This window comes from Amblyraja radiata, chromosome 1, assembly GCF_010909765.2.
Source record: "Amblyraja radiata isolate CabotCenter1 chromosome 1, sAmbRad1.1.pri, whole genome shotgun sequence".
Lineage (NCBI taxonomy): Eukaryota > Metazoa > Chordata > Chondrichthyes > Rajiformes > Rajidae > Amblyraja > Amblyraja radiata.
In genome coordinates this window covers 12,910,878-12,928,273 of record NC_045956.1, presented here as the reverse complement: position 1 = coordinate 12,928,273, position 17,396 = coordinate 12,910,878, and the positions used below count along the sequence as shown (strand labels likewise).

Genomic DNA, 17,396 nt, shown 5'->3' with positions numbered 1-17,396 from the left:
TTTTTTTTTCTAGATCCACAGCTCTTCAATCCTTTTGTCTTGCACCTGTCAATGCTCTGAAATGTTTGTTATGGCTCCTACCACAACAAGAACCTGGACTACTACAATTTGCTTACTGCCACAACAGGTCAACGGAGGATGCAATCTCACTGGCTCTCCATTCTGCACTGGACTACTTGGACAATAAAAATACATACATCAGGCTGTTGTTTGTAGATTCCAGCTCGGTATTCAACACCATCATCCCCTCCAAACTCGTTACCAAGCTCACACAGAACTAGGTTTCTCTGAACGACATAGACTTGGGAGCATAGTTTTGATCTTTGCACTATTATTGCTTGTTTTATTACCAATGGCCAGCCAGGCTTTGTCCTGCCCCTCCTCTCTTCCAGCTTTCTTCTCACAATGTCTGAAGGGTGCTGATGTAAAATGTTTGCCTATCCATGTTCCTCCGATGCTGCCCGACCTGCTGAGTTACTCCTGTACTTTGTCTTTTTTGTTAAAGACAAAATTCGCCCAGATTCTGAGTTGCATAGTAATTTGCGGTCTGCATTATTACTGTGGGCTGTGTTCCTTTGTAAGAAGTAGGAATGTTATTCAACCGCCTGTGCCAGCTCTGTTGTTTAATACATTTCTGATGCATTTTTACCTCATTCTTTGCACTGACTTCATACGGATTCCCATAGGTAGGAATGTTAGGAGGGAAGAATGTCATTGATAGGAAGGTAGTTCACTACCTCCATTCTGCCTACTTTGTCCCTATTTAGAAGATTTTGAATAGGCTACCAGCTGGGGAAGTGACATCTACACCCATAAAGGATACTCCCATGACAAATTGTAGGTACTTGCTGGGCTACTTGGACAAATCATTTGCTCGTCACATACCCCAACCTGATCTTTTTCAAGGTTTTTACTAAAGGTCAAGCTTGTGTTTTGTGCCCCATGTTCAGTGGGAAGAAACAGTTCACTTGTTCAGCTGGTGCTATGAAATGGGGTTAGGTTAGGTAAGGGGGGAGGTACAGCGAGACCTGGGTGTCCTTGTACACCGGTCACTGAAAGTTGGCGTGCAGGTACAGTAGGCAGTGAAGAAAGCTAATGGAATGTTAGCCTTCATAACAAGAGGATTTCAGTATAGGAGTAGAGAGGTTCTTCTGCAGTTGTATAGGGCTCTGGTAAGACCACATCTGGGAGTATTGTGTACAGTTTTGGTCTCCTAATTTGAGGAAGGACATCCTTGTAATTGAGGCAGTGCAGCATTGGTTCACGAGATTGATCCCTGGGATGGCGGGACTGCCATATGATGAAATATTGAAAAGACTAGGCTTGTATTCACTGGAGTTTAGAAGGATGAGGGGGATCTTATAGAAACATATAAAATGATAAAAGCACCGGACAAGCTAGATTCAGGAAAAATGATCCCAATGTTGGGCGAGTCCAGAACCAGGGGCCACAGTCTTAGAATAAAGGGGAGGCCATTTAGGACTTGGGTGAGAAAAAACGTTTTCACCCAGAGAGTTGTGAATTTGTGGAATTCCCTGCCACAGAGGGCAGTGGAGGCCAAATCACTGGATGGATTTAAGATAAAGTTCGATAGAGCTCTAGGGGCTGGTGGAATCAAGGGATATGGGGGGAAGGTAGACACGGGTTATTGATTGGGGACGATCAGCCATGATCACAATGAATGGCGGTGCTGGCTTGAAGGGCAAAATGGCCTCCACCTATTTTCTATGTTTCTATGAAAGGCAAGGACTGTGGACTCTGTTCTTGGATTGTCTATGGAGAGGGAGAGAGGGTGAGAGAGTAGATGTGCTGGAAATAAATAAGATGCGGTCAAGGGCTGAAGAAGGGCCTCGACCAGAAATGTCACCCGTTCCTTCTCTCCAGAGATGCTGCCTGTCCCTCTGAGTTAGTCCAGCATTTTGTGTCTATCCGACAAGCTATAACTGTTTAAGAAATTGTAAAGGACAAGCAGTTGGAGGCTGATATTGCAGCTTGTGGAATTATGGCCCAAATTAGAGTTTTCATAAAAGATTAGGTCGCGTTGTCTATCTTTTAAAAGTCAAATCATAGGATGCTTTCAATTGGAAACTATATGGGATTGGTGGAACAGGATTTGCAAAAACCATCTGCACAGAAAACTGCAAGATAATTTGGGAAGCTGGAGTTGCCATGAACTCCAGCCTGAACTCTCTAGCCAAAAGCACAGCTAGTTCTCCATTCAGAATTCCTTTAAAGAAAGGGGACTTTGTTAAACTTGGAAGATTCCCATTACTGACTGCAATCACCATTGTGACTTATCTAAGATAAATAGAGGCCACATTTATCAATAAGCTTGGATAAGTACATCTGAAAAGACCCAAGTGTATAATGAAAGAGACACAGTTTGGTATTATTTGTTTTTGAGGTGTTTCAAAGTGATTTTTTATTGAGTTAATTTTGTTAAAAGAGTGATGTTCCTGTAAATGATTGAATAAAGTACATCCAGCTTGCAGTTTCTGTGCATGTTTATTATTTTTCACTTAGGCTATTTTATTTATTCAGCACTGTTGTGGAAGAATGCTTGTGTGTGTTTTTGTTTTGCCATTTCACGCGGTTGTCAAATGAATGAAAAAAGCATGATCCTGCTCTAATCAAACTTAAATAGTCTTGCTATTAGAGGATCAAATGGTGTAATTGTCACAGATGTAGTCTCAAACAATTTTACAGTTGGAATTGTGATGTAGGTGTTTGGTTTTCATTTTCAGTAGATATATTTTCTTGTTGGTGTGTATTGCAGGCAGAGTGTTATCACTCTCCAAGCGATTACAGAAGAAGACCGTAGACAGTGGATGGAAGCTTTGGATGGCAAAGAACCAGTAAGTTAAGTGGAGGAAAGAACTGCAGATGCTGGTTTACACCGAAGATAGACACAAAATGTTGGAGTAACTCTGTGCGGCAGGCAGCATCTCTGGTTAGAAGGGATGGTACACGTCACCCATTCCTTCTATCCAGAGACGCTGCCTATCCCGCTGACATACTCCAGCATTTTGTGTCTATAACCAGTAAGTTAAATTGAGTGTTCTGTGCATTAATGCTGCATGGCTGAATGGGTAATTTGGTATGATTAATAATCTGTAATTCAGTAAGATTTGAATGCTACCTAAATCAACAAGCAGTCTTTTAAGTGTAATTTACTCTTCCTTTCAGCTAAGCTGATAAAAATCCATGGTTTTCTACTTTGTTTTCCGAGGAAGGTTTGCTGTATTAAAATAAAGGGAAAATAGCACAAAATTGAGTAGCCATTCTGAAGATGTGAAATGTTGCTGACCTGAACGTGAACAGCCATAACTAGAATCAGAGCGGCAAGGTAGCGCAGCGGTAGAGTTGCTGCCTTACAGCGCTTGCAGCACTGGAGACCCGGGTTCAATCCCGACGGGTGCTGTCTGTATGGAGTTTGTACGTTCTTCCCGTGACCGCGTGGGTTTCAAGATCTTCGGTTACCTCCCACCCTCAAGACGTACAGGTATGTAGGTGAATTGGCTTGGGAAATGTAAAAAATATCCTTAGAGTGTGTAGGATAGCGTTAATATGCAGGGATCGCTGGTCGGCGCAGACCCGGTGGGCCGAAGGGCCTGTTTCCGCGCTGTATCTCGAAACTAAACTAGAAAAAAATTGTTTACAATGAATTCATATAAATGTAAAGTTCATAATTCCTGGTTAAAATGGAGGGGCAATTCCTCAATTGTTTGTTCATTACAAGTAACTTTGAGAAGTATTCGAGACAGTATACCAATATTTAAGTTTTGAACAGAAGTGGCAGTCCAAGCCTTAGAAAACAAAGTGAGAACACGTGTAGAAAATGTATCAACTGTGCCTCGATGAAAAATAACCAAGGACAGAAATATGGCTTTATGGATTCGATGTCAGTCATTGTAACAGGGGAATTGCCTAAAAATTTTGACGTTTGTGATGTAATGAAATCTGGAAGGATTAACCTGAGAATAATTGCAAATAAATAAATTATTTATACATCCAGATGCCAATAATCACAACTCAAGCTTTAACAGTTAGATAAATTGTGAGTAAGACACACAAACTGCGCTGCCTAAATTGCACAGCTCAAAGTGGGTCACCGTTCAAACATTTTTTTCCTTTTAAGATAAATGAAGTATTCTAAGCAGATAACTCAAACTCGGTCTGGCAGCTCTAAATGAAGGAAAACACTCACTACCTTTTAAAAAGCTGAGAGCAGAGACATTTGGCTGGGAAGTAGTACACAACTTATGTTGTGCTGTAGTCATTAATATGCCTGATCCCAAGTCCAATTTGTCATAGTCCTTTACAGATAATCTGACCCCTAGAACGCCCATGCTGCAAATAGTATCAAAATGCACTCTATTCAAATCCCGATTAAAGCATTTAAGTTTCAGCAGTTTAGAAGAGGTGTCACAGGGAGGGTGACATCTCATGGGTATGGGCAGATTGAAAGTGTTTGCTGTAGAAAGATGGGGCAGCACGGTGGCGTAGCGGTAGAGCTACTTACTGCCTTACAGCACCAGAGACCCGGGTTCTATCCTAACTATCGGTACTTGTCTGTACGAAGTTTGTATATTCTTCCCGTGACCTGCTGGGTTTTCTCTGAGATCTTCGATTTTTCCCACACTCCAAAGATGTACAGGTTTGCAGGTTAATTGGCTTGGTATAAATGTAAATTGTCCTTTGTGTGTGTATGTGTGTAGGATAGTGTTAATGTGCAGGGATTGATGGCCGTTGCGAACATGGTGGGCCGAAGGGCCTGTTCCCACACTGTATCTCTGAACTAAAGTAAAATTTACCATGTTGGAATGATCCTTTTTGATTATGTTTCGTTGGTCATTTCGTCATTTCATCCTTGGGATGTCAGCACACTATGGAGGCGGCACAATTTTAGAAAGTGCACTTCAATAGTCTGTAGTGTTGTCCTCATTCACGCTAAAGTTTTTTGGGGTCAGTAAGATGCAGTTAAGGAAACCATTGTAAATTGTAGCAATACATTTTGCTGATGGTAAATGGGACTAGTTTAGAATGGGGTATTTTGTTCAGCAGGGATGAGTTAGGCTGAGGGCTCTGTTTCTATGCTATATGACCCTAAATATTGAATCTCAATGTGCCAGAAGAGGGCATGGTCAAAATGTAGCTTGTAATGGTAAAAGGAAATGGCATTTTCGATGGAATTTAAGAATGATTCCCATTTTCCACAGAATATCTTTAAAAAATCAATATGGCCAACCCTTTTCACAACGCATTGTTTAATGACCCTTTTATAATTGCATTGGTTCTCTTTATTCAGTGTAGTTTGCTGTAACAATGTTTCTTCTAATGACAGGTATATTTAATCACCAGGAATAATTCAAGAAAAGAAGGAAGTAAGTATATGCATATAAATGTAATTATTAAACTGTTGTACCTGGCTACTCTTGCAACTTCAGTCAGACTCCAAGCTTGCGTTTTCATCACAGAAATATAGGTTTCTTGGATTCTTTAATTAAAGAGCCTGATTATTTTATTTTAAATAATCAGAAATAAAAATCATGTTTATATTCTCTATTATTACAATTATGTCATATATTCCAGATATGCTTAAAAGGATTTTTGTTTTATGTCAAAGTGGTTTATTCCATAGATTGTGATTTTGTAACTTTTTTCTTTTAAGATATGCAACTGGATGAAATGGGTTTCAACATACTAAAGAAATGCATCCATGTACTTGAGACACGTGGTAATCTTACTTTATTCTGCCTTTCTAATCATTTCTAATAAGTTGAGAAGAAACTTGGAGAGAGTCACTAAGTTTATTTACGAGATTAAGGTGTTTTACTCTATAATTATGGTCTAATCGACAGTGAGGAAATAATGTCAGTTAATGTATTATAGTCATGTATTTTATGTCGAGCAGTAGAATTTAGATTTGTCAACCAATCATACCAAGTCATGATAATACAATAGCAGAAGATTGTTCTTCCTAAAAGCTAGATGCAAACAACATTGCAGGCCGTAGCTACTGGCTTTTTTTTTTGTCGCCTTGATTACTGAGGCTGTTTGCATTGGCGTGAGGTTGGATAGGGAATAGAAACATAGACATAGAAACATAGAAAATAGGTGCAGGAGGTGGCCATTCGGCCCTTCGAGCCAGCACCGCCATTCATTGTGATCATGGCTGATCATCCCCTATCAATAACCCGTGCCTGCCTTCTCCCCATATCCCTTGACTCCACTAGCCCCTAGAGCTCTATCTAACTCTATCTTAAATCCATCCAGTGACTTGGCCTCCACTGCCCTCTGTGGCAGGGAATTCCATAAATTCACCACTCTCTGGGTGAAAAAGGTTTTTCTCACCTCAGTCTTAAATGACATTCCCTTTATTCTAAGACTGTGGCCCCTGGTTCTGGAATCAGATGGGAGAAAAATCTATTTGAATAATATCCTATGCCAGGGGGAAACAACCTGAAGATACTCAACAGAGCCAAATGACAGTAATATTTCAATTAAACCAAATTGTTAATTATTGGCAAAAATAATTACAGACATAAAATAAGAAGGAATCTACACGTTGGTCTCGATTTGTCTATTTTATGGTAGGCGAAGATGTGCTGCTGTATGAAATCATTTTGCTTGCAAACAGAATTGAAATGGCACATGAACAGTTGTGTGATCACTGTTGTGTTAATATTATGTTTTTATTTTTCAGGACTGAATGATCAAGGTATATATAGAGTGGTTGGAGTCAGTTCAAAAGTCCAGAAGCTGGTGAACCTGTTAAATGGTAAGCGTTTTGCTAATCGTGCAGGTTTAAAAAAAAAAACAGCTGTATTCCATTTGGGACAATTATTCACAAGAATTAATGATGTCGATCGGGGTCGATCTGGCCCGCTGTCCTTGCTATCCACACCACACTTCCCTTGACTGCATTTGGCTTTCGTAGCATTGCAGCAGCATATGATGTTGAGGTCAGGCTGCCATAACTGTCCTGCAAGGTAGAGCAGGACCGGAGCCACATTATCCTTTGCCCCAACTCCATGGCATGATACCCCATCGGTCATTCCATCATTTGCTACTCTGCTTCCACTCGGAGGGTGCTGATCTGATCTACTGCTTTGGCTGGATGCCATTGCCTAGCCCAGAACACCCCTAGTGCATTTTAATGCTTTGATGCCATCTTAGGCATTTGAACTATTCTAAAATATCTCTGACAACATAAAGGCAAACTGAGGTTAAAGAAAACAACTGAATGTGGTTATATTATGTATGTAGTGTGCCTAGCCCCTTACCTGGACATATTTATGCTCTGGCTGAACCCGTGGCCAAGTCCAGCTGAAACAAACCTAGCAGCTTAATTTTTGATTTTCATGTTGCATTGCACAGGTATAGAAGTCAGAGACTAATCATCCTGCAATTAGGATATAATTGTTCACCATGAAAACACTGTCTGCTGAGGTACTCATCACTTTTTTTCTCATGATTTCAGCATCAGCAATGTATTTTCTTCATGAAAATATATGGGTTAGCCCTGCAAATTATGGAAAAATGCTGAGGAAGGGTATTATTTTCTTTATGCCCATGGCACCTCTTTAAGGAGCCATTCAAACAGTCGCACACTCTTTACCAAGGTTAAAAACATTTTTGACTCCAAATAGATTAAACAATTCCATGAAAATTGATCCATCTTCCATCATCTTTGGAGGCAAAGCATCCCAGATGAACGTCTACACAAAATGCTGGAGTAACTCCGCAGGACAGGCAGCATCTCTGGAGAAAAGGAGTAGGTGAAGTTTCGGGTCAAGACCCTTCTTCAAACTGATGTCAGGGGGGTGGGCGGGACAGAGATAGAATGTAGTCTGAGACAGTAAAACTGGTGGGAGAACTGGGATGGAGACAGAGGGAAAGCGAGGGCTATTTGAAGTTAGAGAAGTCAATGTTCATACCACTGGGGTGTAAGCTACCCAAGCGAAATATTACTTCCCAATACTCGTCCCTTCACACCCAGACCACCCCCTCCCCACGTACTTTCCCTTGTAACCGCAGGAGATGCAACACCTGTCCCCTTACCTCCCCCCTCGACTCCATCCAAACACCCCAACAGTCTTTACAGGTAAGGCAGAGGTTCACTTACACCTCCTCCAACCTCATCTACTGTATCCTCTGTTCCATGTCAACCTCTGTACATCGGCGAGACCAAGCGCAGGCTCAGCGATCGTTTCGCTGAACACCTCCGCTCAGTCCGCCTTAATCTACCTGATCTCCCAGATGCTCAGCACTTTTAACTCTCCCTCCCGTTCCCCATTTGACTTTTCTGTCTTGCGCTTCCTCCATTGTCAGAGTGAGGCCCAGCGCAAATTGGAGGAACAGCACCTCATATTTCACTTGTTTAAGAAAGAACTGCAGATGCTGGAAAATCGAAGATAGACAAAAATGCTGGAGAAACTCAGCGGGTGAGGCAGCATCTACAGAGCGAAATAAATAGGCGACGTTTCAGGTCGAGACCCTTCTTCAGACTGATGTGGGGCGCGGGAAGAACAAAGGAAGAGGCGGAGACATTGGGCTGTGGGAGAGCTGTGAAGGGGAGGGGAAAGAAGGAGAAAGCAGGGACTACCTGAAATTGGAAAAGTCAATGTTCATACTGCTGGGGTGTAAACTACCCAAGCGAAAACTACCCAAGCAAAATTTCTGGCCATGGAGGAGGCCCAGGACAGAAAGGTCGGATTCAGAATGGGAGGGGAAGTGCTGAGCCATTTCCTTCGCTCCATAGATGCTGCCTCACCCGCTGAGTTTCACCAGCACTTTTGTCTACCTGCATATTTCGCTTGGGTAGCTTACACCCCAGTGGTATGAACATTGACTTATCTAACTTCAAATAGCTCTTGCTTTCCCTCTCTCTCCATCCCCTCCCCCTTCCCAATTACCGTCTCCGATTACATTTTATCTCTGTCCCACCCACTCCCCTGACATCAGTCCAATGCTCCAAACTGGAGGATGTGACAGATGTTCAGCAGCTGTGGCGGGGCCTGAATGCAATCACCTCCTACAAGGCAAAACCAGGAGGCAGCTCGAATGTCAGCGAAACATCACTCCCTGATGAGCTCAATGCGTTTTAAGCGCGCTTTGATAGGGAGAATACTGATGTGCCTTCCCGAGCCCCCATTCGCTGTGATGGTATTTCAGTCCAGTCACAGAGGCCGACGTCAGGAAATCCTTCAGAGGGGTGAACCCCCGAAAAGCACCTGGACCTGATGGTATACCCGGTCGTGTTCTAAAAACCTGTGCGGACCAACTGGCTGGAGTTTTTACGGACATTTTCAACCTCTCACTTCTGAGGTCCCCACCTGCTTTAAAATGGCATCAATTATACCAGTGCCCAAGAAGAGTAAGGTGACGTGCCTCAATGACTATCGACCAGTGGCACTAACGCCGGTGGTGATGAATTGCTTTGAGAGGTTGATCATGGAGCAAATCAACCCCCACCTCGTCAAAAACCTGGACCCACTGCAGTTCGCGTACCGCCACAACAGATCAACGGTGGATGCGATCTCGCTGGCCCTCCACTCCACTCTGGACCACTTGGACAACAAAAACTCATAAGTCAGATATTCATCGTTTACAGCTCGGCATTTAACACAAACATCCCCTCCAAGCTGGTTACCAAACTCGCAGAACTGGGTCTCTGCGCATCCCTCTGCAATTGGATCCTCGACTTCCTCATTCACAGACCACAGTCTGTTCGTATTGGTGGAAATGTGTCGGCCTCGATAACAATCAGCACGGGAACACCTCAAGGCTGCGTGCTCAGCCCCCTGCTGTACTCACTCTATACTCATGACTGCTTAGCCAGTCACAGTGCGAACTCCACCATCAAGTTCGCTGACGACACCACTGTTGTGGGACGTATCACTGATGGGGATGTCGGAGTACAGAAGAGAGATCGAGCAACTGTCCATATGATGCCAGCGCAATAACATGGCCCTCAACACCAGCAAAACCAAGGAACTGATTGTGGACTTTGGAAGGAGTAGGATGGGGACCCACAGCCCCATTTATATCAATGGTTGAAAGGGTCAAGAGCTTCAAATTCCTGGGCGTGCACATCTCTGAAGATCTTTCCTGGTCCGAGAATACTAATGCAATTATCAAGAAAGCTCATCAGCGCCTCTACTTCCTGAGAAGATTACGGAGAGTCGGTTTGTCAAGGAAGACTCTCTCTAACTTCTACAGGTGCACAGTAGAGAGCATGCTGACCGGTTGCATCGTGGCTTGGTTCGGCAATTTGAGCGCCTTGGAGAGGAAAAGACTACAAAAAATAGTAAACACTGCCCAGTCCATCATCGGCTCTGACCTTCCTTCCATCGAGGGGATTTATCGCAGTCGCTGCCTCAAAAAGGCTGGCAGTATCATCAAAGACCCACACCATCCTGGCCACACACTCATCTCCCTGCTACCTTCAGGTAGAAGGTACAGGAGCCTGAAGACTGCAACGACCAGGTTCAGGAATAGCTACTTCCCCACAGCCATCAGGCTATTAAACCTAGCTCGGACAAAACTCTGATTATAATGAACCCATTTTCTGTTATTTGCACTTTATCAGTTTATTTATTCATGTGTGTATATATTTATATTGTGGTATATGGACACACTTATCTGTTTTGTAGTAAATGCCTACTAAGTTCTGTGTGCTTAAGCAAAGCAAGAATTTCATTGTCCTATACAGGGACACATGACAATAAACTCACTTGAACTTGAACTTGAAGGGCCTCGACCCGAAACGTCGCCCATTCCTTCTCTCCAGAAATGCTGCCTGTCCCGCTGAGTTACTCCAGCATTTTGTGGCTACCTTTAATTTAAACCAGCATCTGCAGTTCTTTCCTACACCAGATAAATGTATGTTCCATACACAATGACAATACTGGGTGTGATAAATGATTGCTGCAGGACTGTGGGGTAAGTATGAGCTGCAGAAACAGTATGAAGCTATGCTATTGAAAGGCCTGTGTTCATGATAGGGAGTTTACCCGTGAACAAGCTTGGGAATCTCCACAGTTAGTCCAAGTGTGTTCCATCTGGCAGGTAAGGTGGGATGGAAGGATTCAGGCCACTGTAGTTATGCTCCCAGATTGTTGCCTCCATTTTACAAAGTTCCATCAAGGTCAGCTGTGGGAGATGCCCTGGGTTAAGGAGGCTGAGCAATGGACATCTGAGGTGAGGGACCGTGCATTCACAGGCAGATGTGTGATGTGTCCGGTTCGAGGTGCCGGTGGAGTGGGCCTCTGGTGACCCTGCAGCAGCCTGGAGCTCAGTTAGATTGGGCAATGCTCCAAGTGGCTGAGCATGCAGAACGGATTTGGTGTGCAGCAGCGCGGAGCAGCGGTAGACATCCGACACATACCAGGAAAAGCCATGCAATTCCAAACCAGTGTCTAACATTTTTAAAAACTCTGAATTTGAAGAGTTCAAAATGGCGACAGAATCGTGATGACTCTTGTATACTGCCTCAGTGTAATCTACTATCTTACATTTTTGTACTTGAGTATGATTGTGCCTAATGTATAGTAAGATTGTTACTGGACTATATGCAAAAGAATTTCCCTGTATGTAAGTACATGTGTTAGTAAATTACCATTAACTATTGATTGAAATGCACGGTGGTCCTCCCGTTACCACTTTATGGCAAGGATGCCAAAACTGGGCCTATTAGTTGTAACATTGGTTCAGCAAGGAATTGCTGTTTAAAGATGACCATTTTCATGTGACCTTCCAGCAAATATTTACTTTCCTTAGCTCGTAATGATGGAGATCATAGATTTATGTTACTTATATAAATGAAGAAAGTTTGCAGTTTTACATGAAGGTCAGCATAAAACCTTTGTCCTATTTAAACTTTTACAGATAAGTAAATCGTAAACAAATTTTGAGGAAAGTCTTAGCTTGAGATTTTACTTAAAATAGTTTATAATTCTATCAAGCTTAACATGTTTTAAAAAAACAAATTTCAATTCATTTGCTGGTTATATTTGATTGTTGAAAATTATTTTGAAATGTGTATTCTTCCTGAGTTAACGCTGGTTCCTGGTATATTCTGAGTGGCAAGTTGGATCATTGGTGTCTTGTGTGTAAAATGAATTAGGAGGAGCTGCATGGGAATGGGGTGTTCTCACGCTCAATGTTGAGGTTTGGTGACCAAATGTTCATTGATGTGTAGAAATAGTCGTGAATAGTTTCCACTGCTGCCCTCTTTAACCCTTTCTTTAGGACATGATCCAGCCAAATCTACTTTGCTGATGCATTGTTTGACATTTGAAACTGCTACAACAAAAATAAATGGGTTGGGAATGGGTTGCATATATTGTTCTGAAGGCACCAGAGCACTGCCAAATCAAGCAACTCAGTATTGGGTTTTTAATGTTTCAGCATGCTTAAATATTTGGTAGGATTTTCATTAAAATCTCTTTTTTTTATTATTTTCTTCTGCTGGATATTGTTGGAGAATTTAAATTAAATTATACAGGTTTCTTAAGCCCCTGTCCAACTTAGGCAATGTTTTTGGAGACTAGGCTGTCGCCACCTGGTCGCGGAGTGACGCCTGTATGGTCGTCAGTAGTCTCCTCAAGTCGCCTAAAGAGTCGTAATGTTTTTCTGGATTTTGAAATGTTCAAAACTTTTTGGCGACTGTGGGCTTGATGTAGCTTGAATTAGCTTCTCCTGTCGTAGGTTGTCGCCAGGATGACGCAGGTTGTCGCCAAGTGACGTTGGTTGTCGCCGGGTGCTGACTTCGGTGAATTCCATTGGCGACTACCTACGTCAACCGGTGACAGGTACCGGCGACTGAATTGTCTTCAGTTGTCGCGGGTGGACGTAGGTTGACTTTGGTTGTCGTGGGTTGTTGCCTGTGTGGTCGTAGGTGGACGTCCTAATGGGTCGCCGGTTGTCGGTAGCTTGACGTCGACTAGGTGGTAGGTTGTCGTAGACATTGTCGTAGGAGGGGTCCGGTCGCCGGTTTTTCGGCGACCTGCTACGACTGTGACAGTCGCTGAAAAAATCGCCTAAGTGGGACAGGCCCTTAATACTATAAAAGTGGAACTGGAACACTGTTATAGTTTCAAGTTGATAAAATTTTGGTCATCGGTTTGAAACATTAAACATCTTTCTCTGCCCACAGATGTTATCTGAGTTCATGAATATGCCCAACATTTTCTGCTTCTACATTTGCTTTTCCCCATCAGCAGAATTTTGATTTGGTCAAAGTAGAACTGATGTGTAATGTTTATCCATTAAATAATTCCTGATAATATACTTTTTTTTCCATTATATCTCATTTGAGGAAGAGGAGAGGACTCTGAAAGGATGTTTAGATCATACCTGTATTACAGTGTGTGCATGGTTTAACATATCTTTTGTCCAGCATGCATGCATGCAGCAATTTAAGGCCTGCGGTAACTAAAGTAGTCAGCTGGGAGGTTTTCTTTCCTTGTGTTTGAGTCTGTTGTAATTAGTAAGGATTGATTCCCATGATTAGTTAGTAACGTTTTATTGGGTGAGCACTAGGTGGTGAAAAGTGAGCCGTGACCTTTTATCATCAGTGGTGACACCAAAGCTAGACACCAAATACGAAATAGGAAAATATACTAAATTAAATATTCTATGAAATATTTTAAATATTGCAGTGGCATAGATAATGTAACTAGTGTAGGTAAAAGTGATGTTTATATACGCTTTCCTTTTCATTGAGGCTAGTCATGATGTATATGTAGCAGTTAGTTGACATCAGAATGAAACTTTCTGGAAGAAGTACAAGATTCATGGCAAACAGAAACAAAAAAAAAATCCCAGAAGATAATAGTGATTGTGAACTTAGGTAGCTAAAACTGCTTTGTTTAAGCTTTTCCCATTTATGGAATTTGCTACATTTGCAATTGTTATTGCAACTAACACAATCTGAGATTTGTGCACCATCTCTTGAACCTGGTACAATGGTCTACCATCAGAATTATTCCAAGTGGCATTAATGCTGGTGATTTAAGCGGAATCTAACTGACACCTTTCAATATTAAGGCAAGTTTCAAGAGTGAAGATTTTTTTTACTGTTTGTAAAGGGACTGCAAGATTCTAGATTGGACAAATGAAGAGGGAATTTGAGCTACATAGCATTCTAAGGAATATCTACAATGATTTAAAATAAAACCATTTTCATAACAGCAGGGATAAAGCCAATGCTGTCCATCCCCAATTCTCCTTAGTAGATGATGGTGAGTTGCCTTCACCTGCTCCAGTCACACTTGCAAAGAATGCAGCATGTCACCAGCTTTGAACATTTTCAGGATGTGTTAGTGCAGGTATCTAGCTTGACCAATGGATTCAAATCCCATCGTTTCTTTGTGCATTAAGAATCAGATTCCTTGTGCTGATAAATGTGATAATATTTTCCAGACCCAAAGACCTGTGCTGAATTGGACCTGGATAACTCGCTGGAATGGGAAACAAAGACCATCACAAGTGCACTGAAACAGTATATGCGGTGAGCAGCTATGCCTCCTGTTGTGATTTAAGTCTTCAAGTCACAATGGTTTTTCTCTCACTTTAATTCAAACAAAATAAGCAAATTTCACTTATCACAGGGTTAGTTTATTTAGTAGCTCCAGACCGATTTACAGCCTTGATCCAAACATAACAAAAAATTGAGATGACAGCAGTAAAAAGTGCTGGAGTAACTTAGCCAGTCAGGCAGCATCTCTGGATGATATGTTTTGGCGACGTTTCGGGTCGGAACTTCAGGTGACTGGCTGCTTTTGATACCACGGACAAATGTGGCAGCAAAGTACTCTTTTAAAATTGAACTCATGTGCAACTTCCCAAGTTCCCAAACAGCAAGAAAAAAACTGAATGTTTGTAAACTGCCATCTTAGTATCTGTAGGTTATCACTGCGTTATACTGGGCTACACTCCAAGCTAATTTTAACCCTGTCATTGATAATCTCTCCATAATGTCAGAAGGCAGGATGTTTGCTAATCAGATTCAGTTGCATTTGGTGTTCATATGCTTATGAAGCTACCTGTACCCACGTGCAGTGAGTCCTGAGCAACAAGCAGCATTGAATTGTTAAGTATATCACATAATGCCCTCCAACAAGAGAGAGACTAGTCTTCTCCCATTGATGCCAATGAAATGACCGTCATGAAATTCTCCAACAATCTGGGAATTTCGACTGAGCGGAACCTCAATTTAACCAACAATAAATTCTGTGACCAACGAAAATGGACCTCCTCCCAACTCTGTTCAAAAGGGAACTGCAGATGCTGGAATATCGAAGGTACACCGTAACACTGCTCTCTCTCCCCATCCCCGCACACGCAACAAGGGCAGAGTCCCTCTGGTCCTCACCTTTCACCCCACCAGCCGGCAAATACAACACATAATCCTCCGCCATTTCCGCCACCTCCAACGTGACCCCACCACTCGCCACATCTTCCCATCTCCCCCCATGTCTGCCTTCCGCAAAGACCGCTCCCTCCGCAACTCCCTCGTCAATTCTTCCCTTCCCTCCCGCACCACCCCCTCCCCGGGCACTTTCCGTTGCAACCGCAAGAAATGCAACACCTGTCCCTTCACCTCCCCCCTCGACTCCATTCAAGGTCCCAAGCAGTCGTTCCAGGTGTGACAAAGGTTCACCTGTATCTCCTCCAACCTCATCTACTGCATCCGCTGCTCTAGATGTCAACTGATTTACATCGGTGAGACCAAGCGTAGGTTGGGCGATCGTTTCGCCGAACACCTCCGCTCAGTCCGCAATAACCTACCTGACCTCCCGGTGGCTCAGCACTTCAACTCCCCCTCCCATTCCCAATCCGACCTCTCTGTCCTGGGTCTCCTCCATTGCCAGAGTGAGCAACAGGAGGAACAGCACCTCATATTCCGTCTGGGGTCCTTGCGTCCTTATGGCATTAACATTGAATTCTCCCAATTTGGCTAGCCCGTGCTGTCTCCTCCCCTTCCTCAACCCTCTAGCTGTCTCCTCCCATCCGCCCCCCCTCGGGCTCCTCCTCCTCCTCCCTTTTTCCTTCTTTCTTTCCCCACCCCCCATCAGTCTGAAGAAGGGTTTCGGCCCGAAACGTCGCCTATTTCCTTCGCTCCATAGATGCTGCTGCACCCGCTGAGTTTCCCCAGCAATTTTGTGTACAAACTTCTCCACTCCCCTGTCTCACTCCAATCTTTCCCCCTCTGAACGCACTGCCATCGAATCACTCCGCAAAAACCCAGACTGGGTCATCAAACCAGCCGACAAGGGAGGTGCCGTGGTAGTCTGGCGCGCCGATCTCTACAAAGCTGAGGCCACGCGCCAACTCTCGGACACCTCCTCCTACTTACCCTTGGACCATGACCCCACTGACGAGCACCAGGCCACCATTTCTAGCACCATCACCGACTTCATCAATTCCCACGCCCTACCTGACCAAGCCTCCAAACTCATCGTTCCCCAGCCCCGCACGGCCCGTTTTTACCTTCTCCCCAAAATCCACAAACCCGGCTCTCCCGGCAGACCCATTGTCTCTGCGTGTTCGTGCCCCATCGAACTCATCTCCACATACCTTGACTCCATCCTATCCCCCTTGGTCAAATCCCTCCCCACCTATGTTCTAGACACCTCAGACACTCTCCGCCGCCTCCACGCATTCCACTCTCTGGGCCCTCACCCCCTCATCTTCACCATGGATGTCCGGTCACTCTACACCTCCATCCCCCACCAGGATGGCCTCAGAGCCCTCCGGTTCTTCCTCGACCAGAGGAGCAACCTATACCCAGCCACTGACACTCTCCTCCGCTTAGCGGAGTTGGTCCTCACCCTCAATAACTTTACATTTGACTCCTCCCATTTCCTCCAAACACAAGGCGTAGCTATGGGCACACGCATGGGCCCCAGCTACGCCTGCCTCTTTGTCGGGTACGTTGAACAATCCTTGTTCGAGGCGTACCAGGGCCCCATCCCCGACCTCTACCTCCGCTACATTGATGACTGCTTTGGTGCCACCTCCTGCACCCACACACAACTGACTGACTTCATCCACTTCACCACCAACTTCCATCCGGCACTCCAATACACCTGGACGATTTCCGACACTTCCCTACCATTCCTTGACCTCACCATCTCCATCGCAGGGGACAGACTCCTGACCGACATACATTACAAACCCACTGACTCGCATGGCTATCTGGACTACACGTCTTCCCACCCTGCCCCCTGTAAAGACTCCATCCCCTACTCCCAATTCCTCCGCCTACGCCGCATCTGTTCCCAGGATGAGACATTTCATACCAGGGCATCGGAAATGTCCTCGTTCTTCAGGGAACGGGGATTCCCCTCCGCCACCATAGATGAGGCTCACACCAGGGTCTCATC

At 43.9% G+C, this 17,396-nt stretch overlaps 1 protein-coding gene across 2 annotated transcripts in view; it reads left to right on the top strand.

Annotated features, from left to right (window-relative positions):
• Nucleotides 1–17,396, top strand: part of arhgap10 (Rho GTPase activating protein 10) — a 168,413-nt gene that overhangs the window by 111,724 nt on the left and 39,293 nt on the right. For both annotated transcript variants that reach the window (XM_033017799.1, XM_033017808.1), the window contains 5 exons: nucleotides 2,777–2,855; nucleotides 5,345–5,384; nucleotides 5,672–5,737; nucleotides 6,707–6,781; nucleotides 14,431–14,518. In XM_033017799.1, coding sequence (XP_032873690.1) covers nucleotides 2,777–2,855; nucleotides 5,345–5,384; nucleotides 5,672–5,737; nucleotides 6,707–6,781; nucleotides 14,431–14,518 — 348 coding nt within the window. The remainder of the gene's footprint in view (nucleotides 1–2,776; nucleotides 2,856–5,344; nucleotides 5,385–5,671; nucleotides 5,738–6,706; nucleotides 6,782–14,430; nucleotides 14,519–17,396) is intronic.